The sequence below is a fragment of the Anguilla anguilla genome, chromosome 2, assembly GCF_013347855.1.
Source record: "Anguilla anguilla isolate fAngAng1 chromosome 2, fAngAng1.pri, whole genome shotgun sequence".
Lineage (NCBI taxonomy): Eukaryota > Metazoa > Chordata > Actinopteri > Anguilliformes > Anguillidae > Anguilla > Anguilla anguilla.
In genome coordinates, this window is record NC_049202.1 from 64,721,640 (window position 1) to 64,746,203 (window position 24,564).

Genomic DNA, 24,564 nt, shown 5'->3' on the forward strand with positions numbered 1-24,564 from the left:
TTGCCCTCATCATCTTTGCCCTCCAGTGTTGATGCTAAGCTGCATATAGCATGTACAGCTAAACATTACATTCACTCAGCAGTTGCTTTTATCCAGAGAGAAGTCGTGAGTGGAGAACATCGGTGTTAGCCTCAGGAATAAAAAAGTGCGATATTACAGAGAAGGCATGAAGGCCATTTATAATCAATAAGTATAAAGTTAGCCAAACGAACCAGCGATTTGTACTGTATCATTCAACATGAACATATCAAATCGACTTTGAAAGCTCCACCAGGAGTCACCCGCTGCAAAATCCAGTTTTTTATGATATCTTTTTTTTACGTGACTGTGAAATTCAGATACCGAGTGATCTGTAAATCCAGTTTTATGAACGTTTTTTATGACAATGTTTTATGAAATACTTTATGAGCATGTGCATTGGCAAATAAATGAATGCACTGAAGAATAAGGTAATGAAAAGGCACTCTATTTCACATCTGTGTGCAGTTTTACTATGAGGGATGGCAGTAGACCCAGTGAACAGTTTTGTGGGGAAAGTCAGTGAAACTGCATCTAGGTCCAGGTGAAAACTGTTCATTTGGTTGACAAGTGGACATTTTCTGGCCAATTATGGCCATAGCCTGGCTACATCCTGAGAAAAAACCAGAGTTAAACTGGGTTTAACCTTATCTGTTTATGTCAAAACACCTCTCAACCTCGATTTCCACCACTCTTGATATCTAGATTCCGATTTTCTCTCACTGGGAATTGCCCGTGGTCTCCAGGAAAGATAGCTAGTGCTTTGAACAGTACGAGCGCATACTGCGTACTCATTATCTCCAGTAAGCCCTGGGCTCCTGGCCCTGGCTGGAATGCTGGGAACCTCGGGTTTTAACGCGATGTGATGCGCGCCCTGCGTGTTTAAGGGCAGGGTCTGAGCACGCGGCCCCTGGCCTCCGCCTTAATGGCCGCGTTGGGAATGGCAGTCTGGCGGCGGCGGCGCTGCTCTTGAAGCCTGAATGAACGCTGGCGCTTCTGAAAGCCGGGGCCCAGAGCGCAGCAGGCGGTTCGCCGGAATCAAGGGAAGCGCCCCCCCCCCCCCCCCCCCCCCCCCCCCCCCCCCCACCGCCGTATCTTCTCCACCTCCTTCCGCTTTAACCTGTGGCTCAGCGCTGGCCCCTGGGGGCCCGTATCACAGCGGAGAGCGCATTATGCACGCTCGAGCGGGCGCCCGCGGTCCTGTCGACCTCTAACCGCGCTCGCGGACCGAGGCGTATTTCACACGCAGCAGGGCCTCACGGGCACAGTGCGCCATGCGAGTAACGTATACGTCCACCAGCGGCGAGGCGTGGGGGGGCGGGGGGGCCGAGAACACGCAGAGGCCTGTGGACGGCGGGTTGAGCTTCTTCTCGTCTTGGAGCGATAGCACTGGCTTGTGAGGGTCTGAATATTCTTTCATCTCTGCTTGTCTTGCTCTGGGGGAGGACGAAGCTTTGTAGGCCGAACCCAAAACACGGCCTGGTTCATGGTGGAAACTCTCTACCAGAAGCTCTGATAAGTGTGGCTCCCATCCTGAATGGGATATGTGGCGGACAGGGACTGGCCTAACGCTGTGCTCAGATGAGCAGGAAAGATGGGGAAGGGGAAGCCAGTGGAGAGCAGCCACGGCACATCTGAGCTCAGAATGAGATTAGCTTGGCCTGGGTGGAGAGAAGAGAGGGAATGGGACAGGGTGGAAAAGAAGGAAGGGAAAGAATGAGCAGTAAGTAAATGTTATTTATTTATTAACTCCTTATTTATCTTTTTTCATGTTTTTGAAGGGTCAACAATGTGTGTGGTGGGGGTTATGTTTTCTGTGTTTGCGTGTCTGTGTGCGTGAGTGTGTGCATACGTGCATGTGTGTGTGTGTGTGTTTGCTACCTCATTCTATACTGCTTTAGAGAAATATGGATTTTGTTCGGCTGAGTTAATTAACAGAACCATACACTTTTATAGTCTTATCTTGGCTGTGGCTTCAGCATTCTGTTCTAGGGAAAGCGTAGGGTAATTGCTTTTCTCTGTGTGATGAGGGCTGATCTGACCTTCCTGAACAACTGTGCGGTGTTTGCTTGGCCGGGGCGTGAGCAGAGCTGCTCCAATCAGGTGCAGGGTAGGGAACAGAAGAGTGGGAGGTGTGATGGAGCAGCAGTCGGACCCAGCAGTTAACCCAGCCATGAGGAGGTGCTTCAGTCACAGAGAGGACAGAGGAAGAGGGAGGTGAGCGTCACAGGGGTGGATTCACAGTGCAGCATGTGGAGTTTGGAACTACAGCAACAGCACAGCTATAGGCAATGCCAACCATGTCCATAACACACTTACAGCAGGAGACAGTGCCAGCCATCATCATGAAGGTCATGCAGACTTTTGGGTGACAATTGTCAGCAGTCTTGCCAAAATGCGCAACTGATGATACACAGAGCAGCTAGTGTGGGGAACGGGCAATCGGCAACTGAGTCATGCAGTAACTCAAACAAAATTTCCCTTTCTCTCTGATTATGAATGGTAATGTTAACCAGCAACAGTTGCTGCAACTGTTGCCCAAAAAGTTGCTTTGTGTGGCATCACCTTAACACACTTGCAACAATGCCAGCCATGCATACACGTACAGCAATAGAAAACGCCAACCATCTAAATAACGGACTTATATGGATACGGAATGTCATTGATCTCTACAACGGACGTTATGAACACTGTCAGCCATCTCCATAACAGACTTAAAGGAACAGACAACGGCAGCCATCTCCATAATGGACTTTAAGGAACAGACAAAGCCATCCGTCTCCATAACACACATATCTTAATGCGCGTTGCCTCTGTGAGTTCACTGTGTGCAGAGGCATCACTACCTGCATCCGTTCGACAAAATGATCTGCACCTGTATTTGGGAGAAAGGGGATTTGGGGTGGAGGTGACGGGGGTGCCCATGGACTGTTTGTTGAGAAATGCATTAACAGGGTGCTTTACTGCATGCAACAAATTACCACTGTTTCTTTTTCTGTTTAATGCTGTCATCCTCCAGACAAAATTTTAATATAATTTCTCCGCTTAGGGATGAAAACATATCTGTATGTAGGGCATTATCTGTGTGTTCCTGAATAGGGTATTTGGGTTCAGCTTGGTCCCTGGCACATTTCCTTGCAGCTTTCACAGTAGCAGCAGCATATGTGTGGATGTGTGGATGTGCGTGCACACTGCACAGGGCCCGCCTGTGTGTGTTTTTTTTTAGTCAGGCGTGGGAGTGAACAGCCTCAATCCCTCTCTCCTGTTGCGGTGGAGTCATTAAATTACTAATGGAAGTAACGTGTCCGGTGGCGGGAGAGGAAGAAGTGCCCTCCTAAATCAGGCGGTGACCGCCACCGTGGCGGGGTCAGCGCCTGCCGCCTCGGGGTGAAGATGGACGGCTGAGCGAGGGGACCGGCCTGCCATCTGTCACTGCGGCGTAGCGCGCATAACAAACGGCGCTGTTGTTTATCTCAGCGGTTCTTCAACCGCTGGTCTGCACGCCATAGCGCATTACGAACCACCGCTGTTGTTTATCTCAGCGGTTCTTCAACCGCTGGTCTGCACGCTATAGCACATTACGAACAGGCGCTGTGGCTTATCTCAACGGTTCTTCAAATGCTGGTCTGTATAGCATAGCGCATAACAAACTGCGCTTGCTGTTCATCTCAACGATTCTTCAACCACTGGTATGCATGGCATAGCGCATTACAAACCGCACTGTTGTGTATCTCAGCGGTTCTCAAGAATCATACTCAGGTTAAGGGCTTAGAGATCAGGGCTCATACTCAGGTTAAGGGCTTAGAGATCAGGGCTCATACTCAGGTTAAGGGCTCAGGGCTCATACTCATGTTAAGGGCTCAGGGCTCATACTCAGGTTAAGGGCTCATGGCTCATACTCAGGTTAAGGGCTCATGGCTCATACTCAGGTTAAGGGCTTAGGGCTCATACTCAGGTTAAGGGCTTAGTGCTCATACTCAGGTTAAGGGCTTAGGGATCATACTCAGGTTAAGGGCTTAGGGCTTATACTCAGGTTAAGGGCTTAGTGCTCATACTCAGGTTAAGGGCTTAGTGCTCATACTCAGGTTAAGGGCTCATGGCTCATACTCAGGTTAAGGACTTAGGGCTCATACTCAGGTTAAGGGCTCAGGGCTCATACTCAGGTTAAGGGCTCAGGGCTCATACTCAGGTTAAGGGCTTAGGGCTCATACTCAGGTTAAGGGCTCAGGGCTCATACTCAGATTAAGGGCTTAGTCCTCGGGGAACATACTCAGGACACAGGCTCTGTGGTTCAGGGCTCATAGCTGCGCAGAGGTTATCTCCTCTCTCACGGGCTGCTGACTGTTTTATTAGACGAGTATCCCATGCTGTGAGGGCTACCAGGGCTTTATAGGCCCTCTAAAAGCCCCTAATGGAGTGTCACAAACTGTCACGCGGAGGTGGCCCTGGTTTCAGATAGGCTTTTATTAGTCCCTCCAGATTAAACTCCGGGGCCCGCAATGACAGCCGCGGTGATGGATGACAGTTCTCCCCGGCTGCGCTCCAGGTTGGCCGTATCATGAGCTTCTCCATCACCCCCAGGGCCTGACACCCAGAGCCCCACTCTCTGTGCTGCTCAGTGACCCAGTTTCCGTCCGCGTCTGTGCCTCCGTTCTTTTGGAGTGACTGCAGACGGTGACAATACTTTGGGCGAAATCCACAAGCGCCCCGTGCTTTTTCCTCTAAGTCATCTCTAATTGACCGCTCGGCCAAAATATCTCCAAATGTTAGGCGTACGGTTAGCTCAGCAAATATGTCTGACTCACCTGAGGCGCTGCTGGTGGTTTCAGTGGAAATTTGCTAGTATGGAGACCGGCAGGTGTTCTGGTTGTTGGTTTCCTCGCGGTCTCTTCCGATTCATGGTGGGAAATGGGGGTGTGGGGGCTTGGGGGGGGGGGGGGGCATATGTGTGGGATTGAGTTGATCCCTCTTTTCATGTGGTTTAATCCACTCTCGTGTGTTTGTTGTGACGTGAGAGAATGCTGATGACATCGCCCCCCCCCCCCCCCCCCGCCCCCGCCCGTCTACACTAAGGAGGCGCATGTGTGGTTATGGAGCTTTGGGAGTGTGTGCACTCTTTGTTAATCCCCCTGTCAGTCCACACGTGAGGGAGAATGGAGGAGAGATATCGCTGACGGCAGACCCCAGCTCCCCCCTCCCTCTCAAATGTTCTCACTTTTCTTCCCCTGCTATCACTGCTCTGGATTAACAGAGAATGTGTGTGTGTGGGGGGGGGGGGGGCTAGGGGGGCTGAAACACACGTGCATACACACAACCACAGTTGCACACACACACGCACACTGACACGCAGATGCTGTCATACCCACACATACAAACACACAGGCCAGCACACACACACACTCACACACGCACACCCACATATGCACACGCATGCACACGCACACAGATGCTGTCACACTCACACACACACACGCTCACACACGTGCACCCACATATGCACACACACACTCGCACACACATGCACACGCACACACAGATGCTGTCACGCCCACTCCCACACACACACTCGCATGCTCACACACACACACACACACACACATGCACACACATACAAAGACTCATAAACGTTCACTCGTCCCATGAGAGTCCTTTCCGAACGCTGCGAGTGTGTAAGTGAGCATGCAGGCTTTCGACGCTGAAAAGCAGCAGTTCCTCTCTGCCTTCCGAAGGGATCTCGCCACCTTCAGAGAGAGACGCGCACGGGGAAGCTGCCAAAGGAATCGAACAATTTTTCAAAAAAGAGCCCGTAGGCAGGTAGCTAATTATTACAACAAACAGTCGCGCCGATTGATGCAGTCTTCGACATCTGTCGACGGTCTGAAGGAGGAACGCGGGAAAGCTGCCTCCGTCTCTCCGCTCTTTCCTGCTTTCCCGTGCCGCTGTTTTTGATTCAATTAGCGAAGCGGGAGGGGAGATCTGTACGCGCGGCTGAGCCTCCTGGGTAATTCGGATTGGCGTTCTCGACTCAAACGCTCGCGTGTCGTCGCCCGTTTTTCCCCCCGACGCGCTCCGTTTCCTCTGACGGGGAAGCTGGAGATTTGGACGCGCCGGGTTATTGGCGATGGCGGGGCCTGCGTCATCAGCTCGCGTGCCGTTAGCTCGCGTCCGCCGCGCTCGTGCCGCTGGGAAGGTTGCCGTGGCGCCGGTTGCCAGGGCATCGGCGATCACGTGGTCGCGCCCGATTTTGCCTTACGGCTGCCGATGGACGCCGCCACCGCTCGATCTCACCGGGCCGGTTCGTGCAGAACTCTACCGCTCCTGTGAAAGATTCGTGAACGGGTGCCGCGCGGTGCCGCCCTCTCCTGTGAGTCAGAAACGGGCTCCCTGGTCCAGCTGTCTCCGCGCTCGGCCCATGTCCTCGCCGCAGTCGGGCTGACCCGCACATCTGTGTCCACATCTGCGCCTGGCGCAAGTGGGAATTCTGGCTCGTATAAAACACACATGAAAAAAGAGAGGGAGGGAGGGAGGGAGGGAGGGACCATCACTGGCAGTGTTGCCAGATGTCTGTGATTTTATTTATACCTCCAAACTGATCCTCACTATCCCCCCATTTTTGGTGGAATCATCAACCCATTCCCCTCACAATGCCTTTAGAACTCTCACGTTTATCATTGACTCTCCGTGGATTTTTTAAAAACCCTCCTCCCAAATTTTGGGGATAATCCTCACATCTGGCAACCCTGGGTTCCAGGAAGTGAGGTTGTGAGGGGGAGGCCTGTCAGTCTCTCTGCCTGTACAGCTGGAGTGGGAGTCCCTCTGTGCATTTGCATGTGCTTTATAGGCCCACGTCTCTGGTGCCGTTGCCGTGGTCACAGGAGGCAGCTAATTATCAGAGAAATGTTTGATTAATTCTTTAAAAAGAGATTTACAGATAGAATGGGGGAGGGAAAGCACTGAAGCTGTTCAACCTCTTGCCTCGTGCTTTGCTTCACCAATTCCATATGACTGTTAGTGTGCATGTGTGTGTGTGTGTGTGTGTGCAAGCAAGGTTAAATTACCTTTATATGTTTTAGTGTTGTATACGTATAATGTTTCATTTTGTATTCCATCTAAATAACAGGATATACACTACATGGCCAAAAATATGTGAACACCTGGCATCCAACATCAAAACATCATCAAAATTATGGGCATTAATATGGATACAGATATTTTGGTCATATAGTGTATAACATAAGCCTTTATTGTCTCCAGGAGAAATTTCTCCTGGGCATTCCAGAGTTCCTGGTGGTCTCTTAACCATCAAAAAAAAAAGAAAACACAGATCACTCTATTAGATATTGCACGTTTCCCCACAAATATTGCTCACATTCCTCAAATACACTCCAAGATATTACATACTCCCCACAAAATATTGCACCTTTCCTACCGTATTTGCACCGGAGAGCAGACATAGTACGACAGCCATATGACTAATTATCTGTAATATTCCATTGAGATACAGGCTCCTATTACAATCACAGTATATGTTTTCATGCCACATTGCAGTTTGAAGTCGACTGCAACACTCCTTAGGTCACTGAGGCATCAGTGCTAACATTCTACAGCCATCTCTGTCTTTGTTAGATGAATACAGGTTACTGGCTAATGTCTTTAGATGGATAACCAGTAATGGCCTAGTCTCCAGTGTGCTGGTGGAAGCCAGTTATGTAGCCTATGTTTGCAATCCTGAGGCTCCTAAGAATGTCGACCTGATAAAAGGTGAAATGTGTGTTTCTGAAGTGTTGACAGAGAGAGAGAGAGAGAGAGAGAGAGAGAGAGTGGGGGATGAGAGAAATAGGGTTTGCGATGAATCCACACAAACCTTTAAAATTCTGCCCTGTGTAGCCCCTCAAATATTTATGAACATCTCGGAAAAGTCTCAGATTAGAAGCTTCTGTTCTGGGTTCATTGTGCCACTACCTGAAGCCAGTTATATAACCTTTCTGATGGGGTTGGCTTCCAAAATGTTTGTGTGTGTGTGTGTGTGTGTGTGTGTGTGAGAGAGAGAGAGTATGTGCTGTTTCTGTAGGACTACAATTTTAATTTAGCACAGAAGACCCAAACATAACATAGCTCTGCCCCTCTAGATAAAAACACAGACTGTGGTCTAAAATATATGGAACATTTCTGAAAAACACATTTTATTGCATTGCCACATTTCTACAGGGGCCCTTTGTGCTATTATGCAGCATGATAAAGCATATGGACATGTGATATGGACATGATATGGACATATATGTGAAAAAGGCATCTGATCACCTGATCACCCCCCTACAGCTGATTGGCTACGCAATGCGCTGCTTTCACTACCCCTCCTTGACTCCCCAGGTAGTCACTGCAAAAAATGATTGAGTTCTGTGTTGTCCTATCGGGATAGATAACAGTTAAAATAATTAAAACTGAGGATGGCAGTGGTGGTGAAAAGTAGTGAAAGTCATTTCGAAATCATCAGCTCAAGGACTTAATTACAAAATAAGTGCCTTCTGATATCACTCTAGTTATCTTTTTCATCTTAACGCCTGCGATGAAGTTCTATACTCAGAAATACCCAGCTCTACAAATAATGTTTTTATGAACATCTTGTTCTTGTGATTTTGTCAATTCACGAACCCATTGCTAAAATGTTTTCCTGTGGAGAGAAAGTGCAAGCGTTATCTAGACCTGTTTACACCATCACCGGAAAGCTGTAAAAAACAAACATTAAAACCAAACAGAAAAAAAAAACTCATCAACATTGCTACAAATTTATTATTCAACACAGCAACACTGAGCCATGTTACTGCAAACATTGCAAGATATGCAGTCGTGTTTTCTGTTGGCTTAGGCAAACTTTAGCAGAATCCATTTCAATGCCTCAACTCATGGCCAACTGAGTCAATGTGTCATTTGTGCGAATCTCCGTCTGAGAGTCCGTCTGAGTCGGTATTGAGTGCCGTGGTTTTCAATTACCCAAGCCTGGGATTCCAGCATCGCGTGAAATTTCTGTTTTTCATTGCGAATGCAGCACACACACAAACGCACACACAGATATATACTCACACACACACACACACACACACACAGATATATACTCACACACACACACACACACACAAAAAAACACACACACTCTCTGAAATGTGGTATTGCTGTTTGTCTGAGGTCATTAACCTCTGTTATGATCTCAGACAAACGCGCGCGCTCTCTGTACGGGCAACACGCCCTCTGTTTTGTGGAACGGCAGGTGGCCACAGGTGTCATATATAAATGCAAAGCTGCTCAGCAGTGCACAGCGTAGTGTGTGCATACCCTGCCGTACGCCATTTCCATATTAGACCCAGTTTATTCGCTGCGCCTATAATTATTTCCAATGGCAAGTAAATTCCCCAAGGCGCTCTCTCTCTCTCTCTTTCTGTCTTGCTCCCTCTCTCTCTCGCTCTCTTTCTCACTATTGCTCTCTCTCTCTCACTCCCTCACTCTGTCTCTCTCTCCCTCACTTGCTCTCTCTCTCTCTCTCTTGCCTGCTTTGCTTTCTCTGTGTAGTCTCTACACATCACTCCAAGCACAACAGGCTTTACCTTTGAGTGGGAAATAGGTCAAGTCGAAATCACAGGAAAACAGAGAAAAGGGTCTCTTTCTCTTTGACAAATGAACACAATTCTGACCCCTCTTCCCAAGTTTTCATCTCAGCTTCCATCCAGGCGTAGAACTCTGCTGCTTCATCAATTGCAACAGCCATTAGTATTCAGCACAGTAAACAGGTGTGTGCAATTACCATTATAGAGACTAATGTCGGCATGCTGGGATATGAAGTCACTCACGCTGGCTGTTTTATGCGACAGCAAATGGGGCACGCATGCATGGAGTTCCAGAAAATGGAACAGAGATTAAACGCCAAGCAGGAGATATGATTCCTATAAACACAATTCAAGGTTTTAGATTAGTGGCAAAATGAGAGATTTAAATAGGAGGGAAAAAACCTATTGGGGGTCAGATGGGGTGATAATTGATAAACGTTTTAGACACCATTCTGCTTTTCATGCTGTCAGAATATGTGAAATAAAATTGGATGAATACGGGTTTGGACCAGAGTGGACCAAATTAATTTTAGAGGTTATTTCTCAGCTAAGATGTTTTCAGTTCCCATAATATTTATGCAAAGATCAGGTTCAGCATTAATACATCATTTTGGTCAGTTTCCAGGGTGTCCCTTTAACTTTATTTTAAAGAACACTGGGAAATTGCGGGAATGCTCTAAGAACATTGCTCAGGTTTCATATTAAAGTTTTTTTTTAAAAATGAACTGCAGATGGTCATACCTGTTACTTTGTCAGATAATGTTGTTGACATGCATCCTCCATACTGAATGATATTCAATTGCAGGAATTACCAGTAAATTACTATTTGACATAAATACACATAAAACGCTGTTTGGGAAACTTCCTTCTCATAAAGTTATTTCTCACAGACTCAGACACAGAAATCTAACTGGAGTGTTTCCCTGAGCTCTCGAGGTGTGTGGAGAATATCGAATCGGAGCCTCCGGTTGGCTGTGCCTCTGTAACGCTGTCTGTTTCCCCGTGTGTAGGATGGTGGAGTACTCGCTGGATCTGCAGAACATCAACCTGTCTGCCATCAGGACGGTCCGGGTCCTTCGACCACTGAAAGCAATCAACAGAGTGCCAAGTGAGTCCCTCTTATTCCAATAAACCAATACAGTGGTTTGGATTCAACCAACAGGATTCAACCTAAATGAACTCACCAAATCATTCTTTAGGTTTGTTCGTCAAATAGAAAACAGGCTATTTTTCCTTTCTTCTCAGCCCGATTATAATTCTTAGCTTATTTTGGTATCTATGTAATGTGTCATTTAGTTACATGTCCGTAATTCATATCTACACATAGGCAACATGTACTGTATTTGCAATTTTTAAGGCAGAGCCATGTTTTTTCCTTGCTATCTCATAATGGCAGTTATTGTTGATGGTCACCATGGGAGGTCACCATGGTGACGCAGTGAGTAGTGCTGTCGCCTTCTAGCAAGAAGGTACCGAGTCTGAAGCCCTGTTATCCCCATGTTATCCCTATGTTATCCCTATGTTATCCCCGTGTCCGTGTGGATTTCCTATGGGTACTCCGCTTTCTTCTCACAGTCCATAGACATACAGGTTAGGTTAATTGGAGAGTCTAAATTGTCCTTGGGGTATGAATGTGTGAGTTAATGTTGTGTGGAGCAACTGTGGGTCCTGCGATGGATTGGTGACCATGGAATTTTTACAGAATAGGCTTCTGAAAGTGAAAAATTGTTGTCTAATTCACTTACGGGGTGCTGGAGCCTATCCCAGGAGTGCACCCTAGACAGGTCACAAGACACACACCGTTCACACATACATTTTCCACACAGAAAGGGCCTAGCCAGGATTCAAACCCAAGGCCTTCAGCAATGCGAGCCACTCTTCCACCATACCTTCCCATTGTTTTTTTATGCATAGTGAATGATGAATTAATTCAAGTGACTGAACTTTAAAAACAGGTAGATATATGATCTCTTCAAAATATACAAATCTTGTGTAAATAATGTGTTTTACATTGTTTGGTCTTTTGAAGCCATTACTGCAATGGTTCCATGAAGTCGCAGGATGTGGTAAACCGTCAGGAGGTGATAATATGCGATGTACGGCAAATGTGAAATATCCTAAAAAAGCTTAGGGTTTTATTCGGATTTGCAATCTCAATGCCACGTGTGCTGTGGGTTTACGATTTCATTAACGCCAATGGCATGGGCGCGTTTGCGTTCTCTGTGCAGAAGTAACTCATGGAATGCTTTATGGGGAACTGCTACACGTCACCCACGTCAGAATTCAATTAAAACGCCTAAGCCATTCAGTTGTTGTGCGTGCGCTCTTTAATTAATTTACAGGGACTTGGAAGAGTTCCTTCACAGAATTTAAATTAATCTCCATTGTAATTTGGTCAGAAATCATTTTCCTCGCGTGTTGGTGGCAGATTGTCCTTTATTACCTTTCGGGGGGGAGTGTGGGGGTGCGGGGGGGGGGGGGGGGGGGGGGTGCAGATGCAGTCGCTGGTGGAAGCGCCCCCATCCCTCCATACACCCCCCCCCCCCCCCAGGTTTCTCTTGTATTCATGAAATATTGAAATATTGATGCTGACGGCTTTATTTATTTATTTATTTATTTTTGCGCCAAAAGGTAATTTTCCCGCTCCGCCGCAGGTGTAATTGAATGGGCATGACTGCCCTCCCCTCAGGATGGGCCCCGTCGCCCCAGGCTCAGTGCACCTCTCTCAGCCCGCGGGCCTGATCAGCGGAGGAGCCGCTGGAAGCGCAGTACATAACCCCGCGATGAGCCAGGGGGAGACCCGGGCGGCTGCACTCAACCGCTACGGCCCTCTGAGCTTAACACCAGGGCGTCCGCTTAACGCTTACATAAAGACGCATGTAAAACGCACGCGGCGGCGTACGCTAGCAAAGCCATTTGTGTAATGCGCTATAAATGGAAGGATACGGCGCTGCGGTACTGACGCCCCCCGTCGTCGTTGCACCGAGCTGTAAATTATCCTTATTGTTTTTCAATGTGGTGGTTTATCTCTCTTTCACTCTGTGCCAATCTATCGCTTGATTCACGGCGTGAGCTTGAATAATGCATATGTCACAAACGATAAAGGTTTGAGCTGACGTGTTACAGGAAAAGAGAGAGACACGGGCGCGGGCCTGTGGTTCTGGATCGGCTGGCCCGTGCGCAAGCACAGTCGGATGGGCATGTGTGGACTGCCCAGGAGAGGACCCGGGTCTGCGTGTGCTTGAGGAAGAAGGAGGCAGAGATTTACTGAGCATTCTGGACTTGACCAGCTAAGCAGACACCTTCTGATGGAGCGCTGGATTTATAGAGATCTATTAAGATACAGCTGTTGACTGGAGGGAGGGAGAGAGGGAGGGCAAGTGAAAGAGAGAATGAGAGAGAGAGCGAGAGGAATGCCTATCCCTCAAGCCATGGGCTTCTTCTCCTGTGTCTGATCTTCCTTCTTTTCCACCTGTTCCCACCATCACTCATATTCTTGTCCTCTTTTTTCTACAAATGAAACGTTTTCATTCTGTTTAATTCACTCTGTCTTCTGTCTTTCTTTCTGTAAGCAGTGTTCCAGGTCTCCAAGGAGACTGATCACCTTATCTGAGGGAACCTTTTCGCCCATGTCTTTTTCTGATATTTATTTTATCTATTTTATTTGTGTGCACAGCTATCAGTATTTTTTTCCATGTGGTTAGATGTATTGACCTGCCTTCACATTTATGTGGATGATTCAGGGTTCAGGCATTTAGGGGTGCAGGCTATGTTTTCAGAACTCAACCAATCAGCTTTTGAGCTCTGATAATCACTCAGGGTTTTGGTACAAAAGATGGTTCAATTAATTAGTGCCCAAATGCTGCATTTTAGAATGTTACAGGAGAAACAGGAGGCATTAGTGACCATCTGCTTGACAAGCAATGCTTTTTGCTCTCTCTCTCTCTCTCTCTCTCTCTCTCTCTCTCTCTCTCTCTCTTTTTCTGTCTCTCTGTTCATTTATGCTTTATTGGCAGAATATATAAAAAAAGTATGCATTTTAGAATACAATTTAGAATGTAAATTGACTGATTCATGCAAACATAAAATAATATTACATATTTAGGAATATGGTCAATAATGTTAACAAATGTAATTCAAATGAAAAACGTTAGAGTTGAAATCCTCTCATCGCTGCCCTGAACCATGGAGTCTCTCTCACCCCACGTGTAGCGCTTCATTAAGTCCACTTCAGTCTTAATGAACTGATGTTAGCAGACCAGTACGTCCTGGACTGTGAAATGCCTTTAACCTTTACATTTAGCCGTAAATGTAAATTAGCGTCATCCGTTGTTAACATAGCGACTCGTATGTTATGTTCGTTCGTAAGACAAAATAGATCAACGATGCTTTTATTATCTCGGGTCATTGTTGAAAAGTGGCATCAATCCCACGTGCAGTATCTGGAAGATGTGGGTACAGCACATTTGAAAAAGTGCAAGAAATGCAATCTCGAGGTTGTCATGTTTATGTGCCTATGGTAAAATCTTCCTGTTAGAATATTGTATTCGCTTGTATTCTTGCTTAGTGTTCTCTAACAACATTCTCGTGTTCTTTTATAGGGTTCTCCCTCAGTGTGTTATCTCAGTGTTCTCCTTCATTGCTTCTCTCCAGTGTTCCTCCTCAGTGTTCTTTCACAGTGTTCTCCCTCAGTGTTATCTCAGTGTTCCCCTTTATTGCTTTTCTCCAGTGTTCCTCCTGAGTATTCTTTCGTAGTGTTCTCCCTCAGTGTGCTATCTCAGTGTTCCCCTTCATTGCTTTTCTCCAGTGTTCCTCCTGAGTGTTCTTTCATAGTGTTCTCCCCCAGTGTGCTATCTCAGTGTTCCCCTTCATTACTTTTCTCCAGTGTTCTCCATCAGTGTTCTTCCACAATGTTCTCCCTCAGCTTCAGCTCTCAGCAAATGTTCTCTAGCTTCAGTTCTGCGGAACTCTCGTGTTATGACCAAGCCATGTTAAACCCCTCCATTGCTGCACTCTCTGACTCAGGGCATCGAGCACAAAGAGTACCCTTCAGTCTCTCTGATTCGTCATACGCCATTACAGATACTGTCATCAGCTGCCCACCTTAACTCAGCACTGTGATTACCCGCCATTATGAGATTGTTATTTTCCACCTGGGACGTAATCCCCAGCTGTTAATAGCCCCTGCGTCAGTTTTCAGTGTATTGGCAATGTCCAGGAACACTCTTTCTATGGTGAGTCAAACACAGAACAAATATAAAATACAAAAGCGCAAAGAAAATCAAAATGGTGAGGATGCCAATTTTTTTAAGGATAAAAAAATCCTTTTTTTATATTAACACATATGGAGTGGACTGAGCCAGTACGCAGCCTGGTGTTTCAGGCTTTATCTAGGCTTGGTGTTTGGGCTTTATTCCCTGTCTAAGTGCTGAGGTTTCTGGGTATACCATGCTACATCTGCAGCGAGGCAACCAAAACTTCTTTATCAGTCACTTTGCATTGCTTGAACAAAGGAGTGCATGCCCAGCACCATGAATCCTCTTAGAACCATAGCTGAACAGTATAAAGTTAAGGTGTTACAGAAAACACACCCGTAATGATTACTGGGACAGTTCCCTCTGTGGCAGGGATCCATGCTCTTTCTGACACAAAAATCTGCGGTTGTCGTTAAGAATTTTAAAAGCTAGCAATTTCATGCATTTGCTATTTCAATTTCAAGTTTGAGCTCCACAGTTTCTATACAATCATCACAAAACACCACAGATCAATATATGAAATAGCATGTGTGTTAAACCTTCCTGAATCATCTTTACACTTATCATCATTATTGCTATTGATCGAAAACAAATTGTTTTCTGTGTATGTATGTGTGTCTGTGGGTATGTGTGGTGGTGTGGTGGTTTGATGTGTGTGTGTGCGTGTGTGTGTTTGTGTGTGCATGTGTTTCTTTGTGTGTGCGTGCGTGCGTCTGTGTGTGTGTGTGATGCAGGTATGCGGATCCTGGTGAATCTCCTCTTGGATACCCTCCCCATGCTGGGAAACGTCCTCCTGCTCTGCTTCTTCGTCTTCTTCATCTTCGGCATCATCGGCGTGCAGCTGTGGGCGGGGCTTCTGCGAAACCGCTGCTTCCCAGAGGAGAACTTCACTCTGTGAGTGCTGTCTGCTTCGGTCTCCGTCTCAGTCCAGCGATCTCCTGCTCACACCCTGAGATCTGCCAGCACAGGAGAGCCGCCACGTACTCCTATGCAGAGCCGATATTTAAACGACAGGCTATTATTCCTTCAGGCGGGCGACAAATGAACAGTGAATTACTCACCATATTAAACATGTCTGAGCTAGCTCACAGTACCTGCACGTCTCTGTTATGTGAGTGTCTTTGGTGTGGCTCTGAGGAGCAGCGGTTGGCGCTGTTGCAAGATGGAGGTTCCGGGTTCAAGTCCCGGTCCGGGTCTTCCGCGTATAAATTTTGCAAGTTCTCCTCATGTTTGCGTTGGTTTCCTCTGGGCACTCTAGTTTCCTCCCACAACAAAAGGCGCATACTCTATTTCAGGTTCGGTACACTCCTGCCATGGCTCTTGGCCAAGGCACTCGCCTCAGAACTGGAGTTGGTCCCCGGGCACCGCACATCCTAGCTACTTAGGAGCAGTGGGCACCGCTGCCCACTGCTCCTGAGTAGCTAGGATGGGTCAAACACAGATGTTAAATTACTCTACGAGCTTCAATAAAGTGTAACTTAAGGCAGATTGCGTGTTCCTCTCTCTGTGTTGATGAAATAGTCTAATGGAGTAACTCTTTCTTTGTCTCTTTTTCTCAACAGTCTTACTTAAGGTATAATTCCGAATCTGCGTAATCAAAAGCAAATATCATTACCTCCGAGTGTATTTCCATCCATGATGCTCTCCAGCATTTGCCTTTCATCCCCCTCGTTTCCAAGGTGTTCTTGATATGAGAGCACCTACTCTTGTAGAGTTGCCTTGCCAACAACAACACAAGGCATGCCTCCTTCACAGAGGTATGCTCGAATTCAGACGCAGTCTACAGGAGAAACATGTTTCTTTGTTGCAGTAGCCACAGTTTGTTTCCCTGGTGATGTCAGTGCCCCCCGTGGTAAAGAAATTAAGATCCATGCAATCGATCTTTCTCCTTTGCTTTGTTTGGAGAGGTGGAATCTGTACTCATTTGAAACCAGCCTTTGTTGGGCAACCCGTGAGATTGAAGAGGAAGCCGCTCCCTTTTGGCCGCCCAGCGTTCGACCCATGGTCCAGGGCAGGCCAGGTGGTTTTTTTTTGGTAAAAACCCACCGCGGGTTTTTCCGACGATCCCTGGGTTGGCAGATCGTAGATTGAGTCCGTGGCATGGCGCTCGTGGCAAGGCTGGCAGTAGAAGCCAGAGCCGCCGCTGCCGTTTGTTTCTGCGCTTGGATCGCGCGCTGCCGCCCGGCGGCTTTGTGTGGCGAGTCTAATTGATGGTGGCGCTGACGGCACCGCAATATGGCGGAGCCCTGGGTGGCGTCAGCCGGGCTCCGCTGGAGGATTTGGCACGGGGCTGGTCTCTTCGGTCGGCAGGAGAGCCGTGTTCCTAATTCTGGGCTCTCTGCCCCCCCCCCCCCCCCCGCTGTTGGCTTGGAGTCCAGATCCCCGTGACCAATTCCTGGATCACGGCAGGTGTGAGGCATCCAGTGAGGATACACGTGTTCATCTGTCACCAGCGCAAGCCCCATCAGCTGCTGTCAACTGATGTCATTCAGCAGTCACAATCATGTTAGGATTAGGGCCTGTGCGTGCGTGTGTGTGTGTGTGTGTGTGTTAGCTGTAGCCAGTGTTGTTTGTTCACTGTCTGTCTGCATAGAGCACTAATCATTTTGTTTTTGTCATGTCTTGGGATTGGCTAATAATAAACAGATGGCCGCTTGTTCCGCCACTTGTTTCTCTTTTGTGTGGCTCTAACCTCTGCCACACCACGCGAGAGCACCTGTGCCTCCGCCATTTTGAGAATGCCTGCTGACCCGCGCGGTGCTGGCGCACGCTTTGATGTTCCAGGGACGGATAAATTGGGTGTCAGCCTTTGTCCCTGAGACCTGAGAGGTGCACGCTCTGGTGCTCCTCTGCAGCGCCTGTGTTTCAGCATCTCTCTCCAGGCTCGGAGAGGCTCAGCGGCTCGGAAACCCACTGTAATTTCACAAGCCCTCCGGAGTGCGCCTCGGCTGGCATTTGCTTATTTTGCTTATTTATTTATTTTTTATTTTGTTTATGTTTTCAGTTTTCTGACTTCTGAATTATCTGAAGAATGTCCCACTCTTTGTGTGTTCTGTTAGATTCCACACCTCTGCCTCCTCTCCCTCTACATAGCATGTTGGATTTTGGATGAGAGCCTTATTTGTGTGTATCTGTGTGTGTGCGTGCGATGAGCGTGTAGGTGTGTAGTCTCACACGTGTGTGTGTGTTTGTGTATTCGTTTCTGCTAAAATTGGGGAGAAAATATTGTCTGGTCACCTATGTTGTGGGGACTGCTTTCCATATGGGGGAAAAATCCATGTACCCACAGTTTTCAGTACTGCTATGTGTGTGTGTTTGTGTGTGTGTGTGTGTGTGTGTGTGTGTGTGGATGTGTGCGTGTGTATATGTATGTATTCATGTATGTGTATGCATGTTTATGTGCACATGTGTGTGTGTGTGTGTACGTACATGTGTATGTGTGTGTGTGTTTTTGTGTGTGTGTGTGTGTGTGTGTGCGTGCCTACATGTGTATGTGTGTGTGTGTGTGTGGGTGCATGTGTACCAGTGTGGGTGAGTGTGTGCAGAGTTTACTGCTCTCTCTCTCTCTCTCACCAGTGGAGTCCTCTTGGAGCTGGCTCTCCCCCTCCCCTCCCAGCTGGTAGGGCTGGCATAATGCACGGTCATGCTGTCAGTGTGTTTGCATTGAGAGCAATCGAAATCTCCCTGAAATTCTCCCGCTCTGTCTAACCAATTTCTGTTTAGGATTTGGTATCTTATGTTTAACCCCCCCCCCGCCCCCATCCCACCCCCCAAAGACATGATGTTTTCACGCTCAAATTTAAGCAGTAAGCAGATACTCTTATCCAGAGCACATAAAGGGTTTAGCCAATAAGAAAAGCTGATGCCAAGTCATCAATGTACCAGGCGATGCTCGTCAATATGTAAACAGGCTGCATCATTTTCAGCGCCATAGGGAGGCGCCAGAGGAAAGCTGAGGATGTAGTGCCCTTTCCAGTGGGTTAGAGGGTGCTGTAATATAGTTAGACGTATCGTAATTTGGATTAGTAATCCCATGATAAATTCTCAGTTTTTAATTAGTTGAGCCAGAATGCAGTGCAGTGCAGTATGCAAGCTTGTGAGAGGTCATTCACGGTCACTCTGTAAATGCACCCAGTGACTTATGACTTTGGCCTTACAATTACTGTTGTTTCTGCCAAGATAGATGGAAAATGGGGGACATCAGTATATGCTTAAAGGCCTGATTGACTCCTGAGAGAAACGATTGACTTGAACTAGTGCTCTTGAATGAGGTGCTTAAGCAGGAATATGTAAAAAAAGGGCCTTTGTCAGCTTTCTAAGACTCCTTCTGCCGTATGAGTCGATGCGTCTCGTTTGTGACAGTGTGCCGGAGTCCCCAGTGCAGTGATACACTCTAGTGGCTCCACGGGTCATATTAAAGGCTATTCAAATGTCATCCAACATTCAGGCAGCCAATCCATGGCAGGCTACAAGTCCGTGGCCACAGATGAAGCAAGCTCTATTAGCAAGTTTTTATGACTGAAATTCCCAACGCCGCACCGTGACTCTGGAGCGGAACTGGGGGGGGGGGGAGGCCGCACTAGAGCAAGCGTGCTGACAGTTGGGACTTTTGATTGGGTTCGGGATGTATTCCAAGGAAACCGGAGCCAGGGTCTGGTCCGCGATGGCTCCACAGCGCTGTGCAGGAAAGCCGTCCAAAATAGAGAGCTTTCGCCCGGCTGGCAGTTAGCTAACCGCAGCATCGCTTCTCTTCCGGTTGCTTGCTGGTCGCCGTCCGAAACCGAGTAGGGAAGAGACTTGGACGACGAGAGAACGCCGGGAGGGAGGTGGGGAAATTGTCACTCCGACCCTCCAGCGTCTAGACTAATGGCTGTATTGATAGAGAGCGCTATTTCAGTCCGGTAAAATACAGGGATTAGCAGACACTTTGTCCTCATTCTCTAGGACATCTCTCTAAAAGAGCAAAGCCCTATGGTGCCATGGCCGTCTGTTACCAGTTAGAATGACAGAGGCTACAGCCAAAGCCCGAATGCAAAAAAAAAAAAATTACAGTAATAATAAAAAAAGAGCTGACTTGAGAACAGCAATTTTTTAAAATTGTCTTACAAATGTCATGCCCATAAACATTTGGCCAATTATGGCTTTTAATTCTTCTCAGTATTGAGAGAGACAGGGTATGGAAAAGCAGGGTACTGTATAATGAAAAATAATCATTTTTTAATGAACCTGTTGTTCAGCTATCCTTTTTCTCCGAAGTACTGACTGTGCTTCAGCAGTGTACACATGCCTTGACTAGCAAGAGAGTTTGAACTGGGACAGGAAGCAGTGGGACAGAAGGCACACCGGGAACGAGAGAGAGAGATGGAGAGAGAAAAGGCGATCAATAATAAGAATAGGGGGCAAAACAGATTGGAGAAAGAGAACCAGGAGCCACCTTCATCTCCTACGGAAAAGGGCGCGGACGAGAGGGACAGATTTCCTGCGGCCGCTGCTGCGTTGTCAGCGCCGCGGAGACGGCGAAGGCGTCAGCGGGTTTGGAAGCGCGACGATGCTAATTGCTCAGGTGGCACTGGGCGCTGGAAGAAGGCGGGGCCCCCAGCGGATGCGAGCGAATGATTAAAGCCGCCGCACGGGGGATGATTGGCAGGTCTCGGGGAGAGGCAGCTGGGGGATTATCTGATCGTGGCCGCTCGCCGGCGACCGACAGCGTGGCGACGCGTAACCACGGCTGTGACTAAAGGACGGCCACAGCAGTGAGGAACGTGTTCAAGCACGCACGCGGCCAGTCACGTGGATCAGATGCCATGTACACACAAATTGTATAGGAAACTGTCAGTTAGGAAAAATGGCAAGCAGTGTTGGGCTGAATGGCCTGCTCTCGTCATTATGTTATGTTGTTATGTTACGTTATGCTATGCTATGTTATGTTATGTTATGTTATGTTATGTTATGTTATGTTATGTTATGTTATGTTATGTTATGTTATGTTATGCTATGCTATGTTATGCTATGTTATGCTATGTTATGTTATGTTATGTTAAATATAAAAACCATGGCTTTGATAAATACTGAGTTCTGATTGTACTGTATGTTTCCACCTCGGGTCGAGTGTGTGTATGTATTATGAGAACCACACAGACTGTTGTGATTTATCCCTGTATGTAATGTGCTGGCTTATTTTATTACATTATACATATGAATATCTATATGTATAATTTGCATATTTAATAGAGTTCCTGCAACATTTGGCCTAAAATAATCTCTCTGTTTCATGTTAGAGTTAGAAACGACTCTTTCTTGAGTCATGTGTGATGAGGTGGGGGTGGCTTTGCAGCATCGGAAGGGGTAAATGAAAGGGGGTTAATAATCTGTTAGTCGGGAACATGAAAGAAGGTCTCCACTGGCCTTTCCAGGTTTTTCACTCGTGCCTGTACCGCAAACACAAACAAACCAGACCTGAAACAGCTCTTTCCCAAGCAGCGAAAACGAGGATGCAAACAGTTCCGGCCCGTTAGGCCGGAGATGTTATGGAGATGCCCAGCGCTGATTAACAAACAAAACATTTTAATGTGCTAATTTAACGCAGTTATTAGGTAGAACACTTGTTTTCACTCCCACAAAGAAAAAAGAAAGAATACAATGTAATGATGGTATCCCTCTCTCCCTCTCTCTCCCTCTCTCTCTCTCTCTGTTTCTCTGTGCCTCTTGCTCTCTCCTTTTACCCTTCTCTCTTCTCTCTTCATGTTCAAATTTGAACATTGTGCATATTTCGATAGTAGGCAAGCTTAGTAGTAGCTGGTCCATCCCTGATCATACACACAATATGTACAAACAAAATAAAACAGTCCCTGTCTGCACGTGGAATCCTTAAACCATAAAAGCACCATGAAATGTTTGACAGAAAATCTGTGCGAGCGTCAGGATCTGAAAGTAGACAGATGGGGCGGAAATAATGTCTAGTTTTAATGAATCCCTCGCATTGTACAGCCTACCACGTTAATGACTCTGTGAATTCTTTGAAACTTACCTGTAATTAATTTAAAGTGTATCATTAAATAATGTAACAATGTGCAAGGCTTGCGTGCTTAATTAATTCTGTCAGATCCGGAGGAATAGATTTTCAGCAGTTCTGCAGGCTTGAAGTGGGAGAACGTGAGCCGGTGAAATGTTGAAGGCATAGTAAATGCTGTAGAATGTACAGTGCATTACCTTCACTGTCTGTCTCTCTCTCTCCACTTCTCTTTCTCTGTCTCTGTTTCCTGTGCAGCTCCACGGGCATCGCTCTTCCCAGGCCCTACTACCAGCCCGACGAGAACGACGAGCGCCCCTTCATCTGCTCCCTGGCGGCCGACAACGGCATCATGTCCTGCCGGGACGTCCCGACGCGGCGGGAGGAGGGCCGCGAGTGCTGCCTGGACAAGGACGACTTCCTGCACCGGCAGGCGCTGGGCCTGAGCCCCGAGCCGCTGGTCAACGGCAGCCTGAGCGCGGCGGGCCTCTGCATCAACTGGAACCAGTACTACACCCGCTGCTACACGGGCCACACCAACCCGCACAAGGGCGCCATCAACTTCGACAACATCGGCTACGCCTGGATCGTCATCTTCCAGGTGCCGCTCGCCGCCCTGCCCGCACCCCCTGACCGCGCCGCTGGGCCACACCCCTCACCATGCCCCTGCACCAGGGCAGCCCAACCCTGTTACTGGAGATCTACCGTCCTGTAGGTTTTTACTCTAAGCCTAACAAAGTACATCTCATTCAAAAGCTAGAGATCTCCTTTGAGCTGTTAATTAGTAGAATCAGGTGTGCCAGATTAGGGTTGAAATGAACACCTACAGAACGGTAGATCTCTAGGAACAGGGCTGGGCAGCACAGGGCTACACACCTAGCCACCTCCCAGGCCACACCCCCTAAAACACCCCCCTCCCCCAGGTCATTGTCCCTGCTTGCTCCCTCCAGGTCACAACCCTTGAATTGACCACGCCTCTTGGCACCCCATGACTACCCCCACCCCCCTCATCACAGCCTGAGAACATGCCCCCAGGCCACGCCCTCTGGCCGCACCCTGACGATTACACCTCTAGGACGGGCCTCGGCACACCAGCCTGCTTCCACCCCCCCACCCACCACCCCCCTCGCCACAGCCCCAGAACATGCCCCCAGGCCACGCCCTCCTGGCTGCACCCCCATGGTTACACCCCTAGGACACGCCCCGGCACTCCAGCCCGCTTCCACCGCACCCCCGCCCTCCTCGTGAACGCACTTCCCCTCTGCCTCTGCCTCCGCTCCCCTGGCGACGGCCGTCTGCAGACAGTTATGATTAAGCAATTAGCCGATTGTGAGATTGGCTTTAAATGAATCGATGTGGGAAAAGATTAGCGCTGCCCTCCGAGAGCACTCGTCAGCAGATGAGAAAACGGAGGAGATAATCCCTCACTTGACTGTGGGATTTCACTCTCGAGTTCCGGCGCTGCGACGTGCTGCGTTAGCGGCGGGCTCGATCGCGCGGGCGCCGTTCCCGCCGGCCCCTCCGGCAGGCCGCGCACGCTAACGCGCGGCCGGCGGCCCGGGGATCCGCCCCCCCCTCCCCTCTGACTGACTGCGTGTGCTTGTTGTCCAGGTGATCACGCTGGAGGGCTGGGTGGAGATCATGTACTACGTGATGGACGCTCACTCCTTCTACAACTTCCTCTACTTCATCCTGCTCATAATCGTAAGTGACAGAGCCCTGCCTCTCCTTCACCCGAAGCTCTGATTTACGCTGGAGGCTCCCTCTCTTTTCCCTAGCTGCCCATTTTTAAACTGCTGAGTCCGGTGTCCGTTATCTGCAGACAGATATTCTGTTAAAGGCATGGGTGAAAATGTGCTTTAAAGATTTTTTGGTGTATTTCAAGTGTTCGGTAAGCCACGAGATGACTAGGTATGCTGTTTTCTCAAATGTATAAACAGGATAAAATGTTAGCCCAGGATAAGAGAGTTCCTGCAGACTTTGGGGCAGTTTTCTTATTAAAAAACGCAGATGGCCACTGAAAATGGACCTTGACTGCAAGAAAAGTTTATTTTACTCGGTTGCCATGAAACCAAAATATTACCCTTATTTTAAGATAAGGATGGGATTTAAAATCATTAGCATGACAAGTTGAAAGGCAAATCACACATGAAAACAGAAATATAATAAAAACTGGGTTTTTAGTACTGGGCTAATAGTTAAGATTAAATAAAACTGTCAGTGAGAAACTGTTGCCATTGTAAGCGTTTGAATGGTGAGACATGTTCAGTCTTAACATCCCAGTAGCCTACAATCAGCAGAAAGCTGAAGTACTGTACTTCCTTTGTTGGGGTGACCTGTCTGCATGCAGTTGAATGCAGCTCCACGTGTCCAAAGCTCTCAGAGGAAGTGAGGGCTTTAATTATCACGTCGCGGTGATGAACGTGCGCGCGCGGTCCGCGGAGTCCGCGGCTAATCAGAGGGAGTGCTGCAGTCCTTCAGCGCACTGCGACTCCAGCTTCGACTTAGAGCAGAGTCCAGCTGCCAGGATCCTGTCTGAGGTATTTGATGTTAATAGACCCGTAAGCCCCAATTTAATGACGTGCAACAAGTGCATTGCGGCGGATCGATAGCAGTAAATACACAAAGCGCTTTTAATTTACAGTCCCGCGTCCGCGCGCTCGCGCCGTTACTCCACGTCGCC

The 24,564-nt window shown here is 47.9% G+C and overlaps 1 protein-coding gene across 3 annotated transcripts in view; it reads left to right on the forward strand.

Annotated features, from left to right (window-relative positions):
- LOC118217041 (voltage-dependent T-type calcium channel subunit alpha-1I-like) overlaps nt 1-24,564 on the forward strand; it is a 179,592-nt gene that overhangs the window by 101,053 nt on the left and 53,975 nt on the right. For all 3 annotated transcript variants that reach the window (XM_035398810.1, XM_035398800.1, XM_035398818.1), the window contains exons 5-8: nt 10,628-10,725; nt 15,607-15,766; nt 22,140-22,482; nt 23,493-23,585. In XM_035398810.1, coding sequence (XP_035254701.1) covers nt 10,628-10,725; nt 15,607-15,766; nt 22,140-22,482; nt 23,493-23,585 — 694 coding nt within the window. The remainder of the gene's footprint in view (nt 1-10,627; nt 10,726-15,606; nt 15,767-22,139; nt 22,483-23,492; nt 23,586-24,564) is intronic.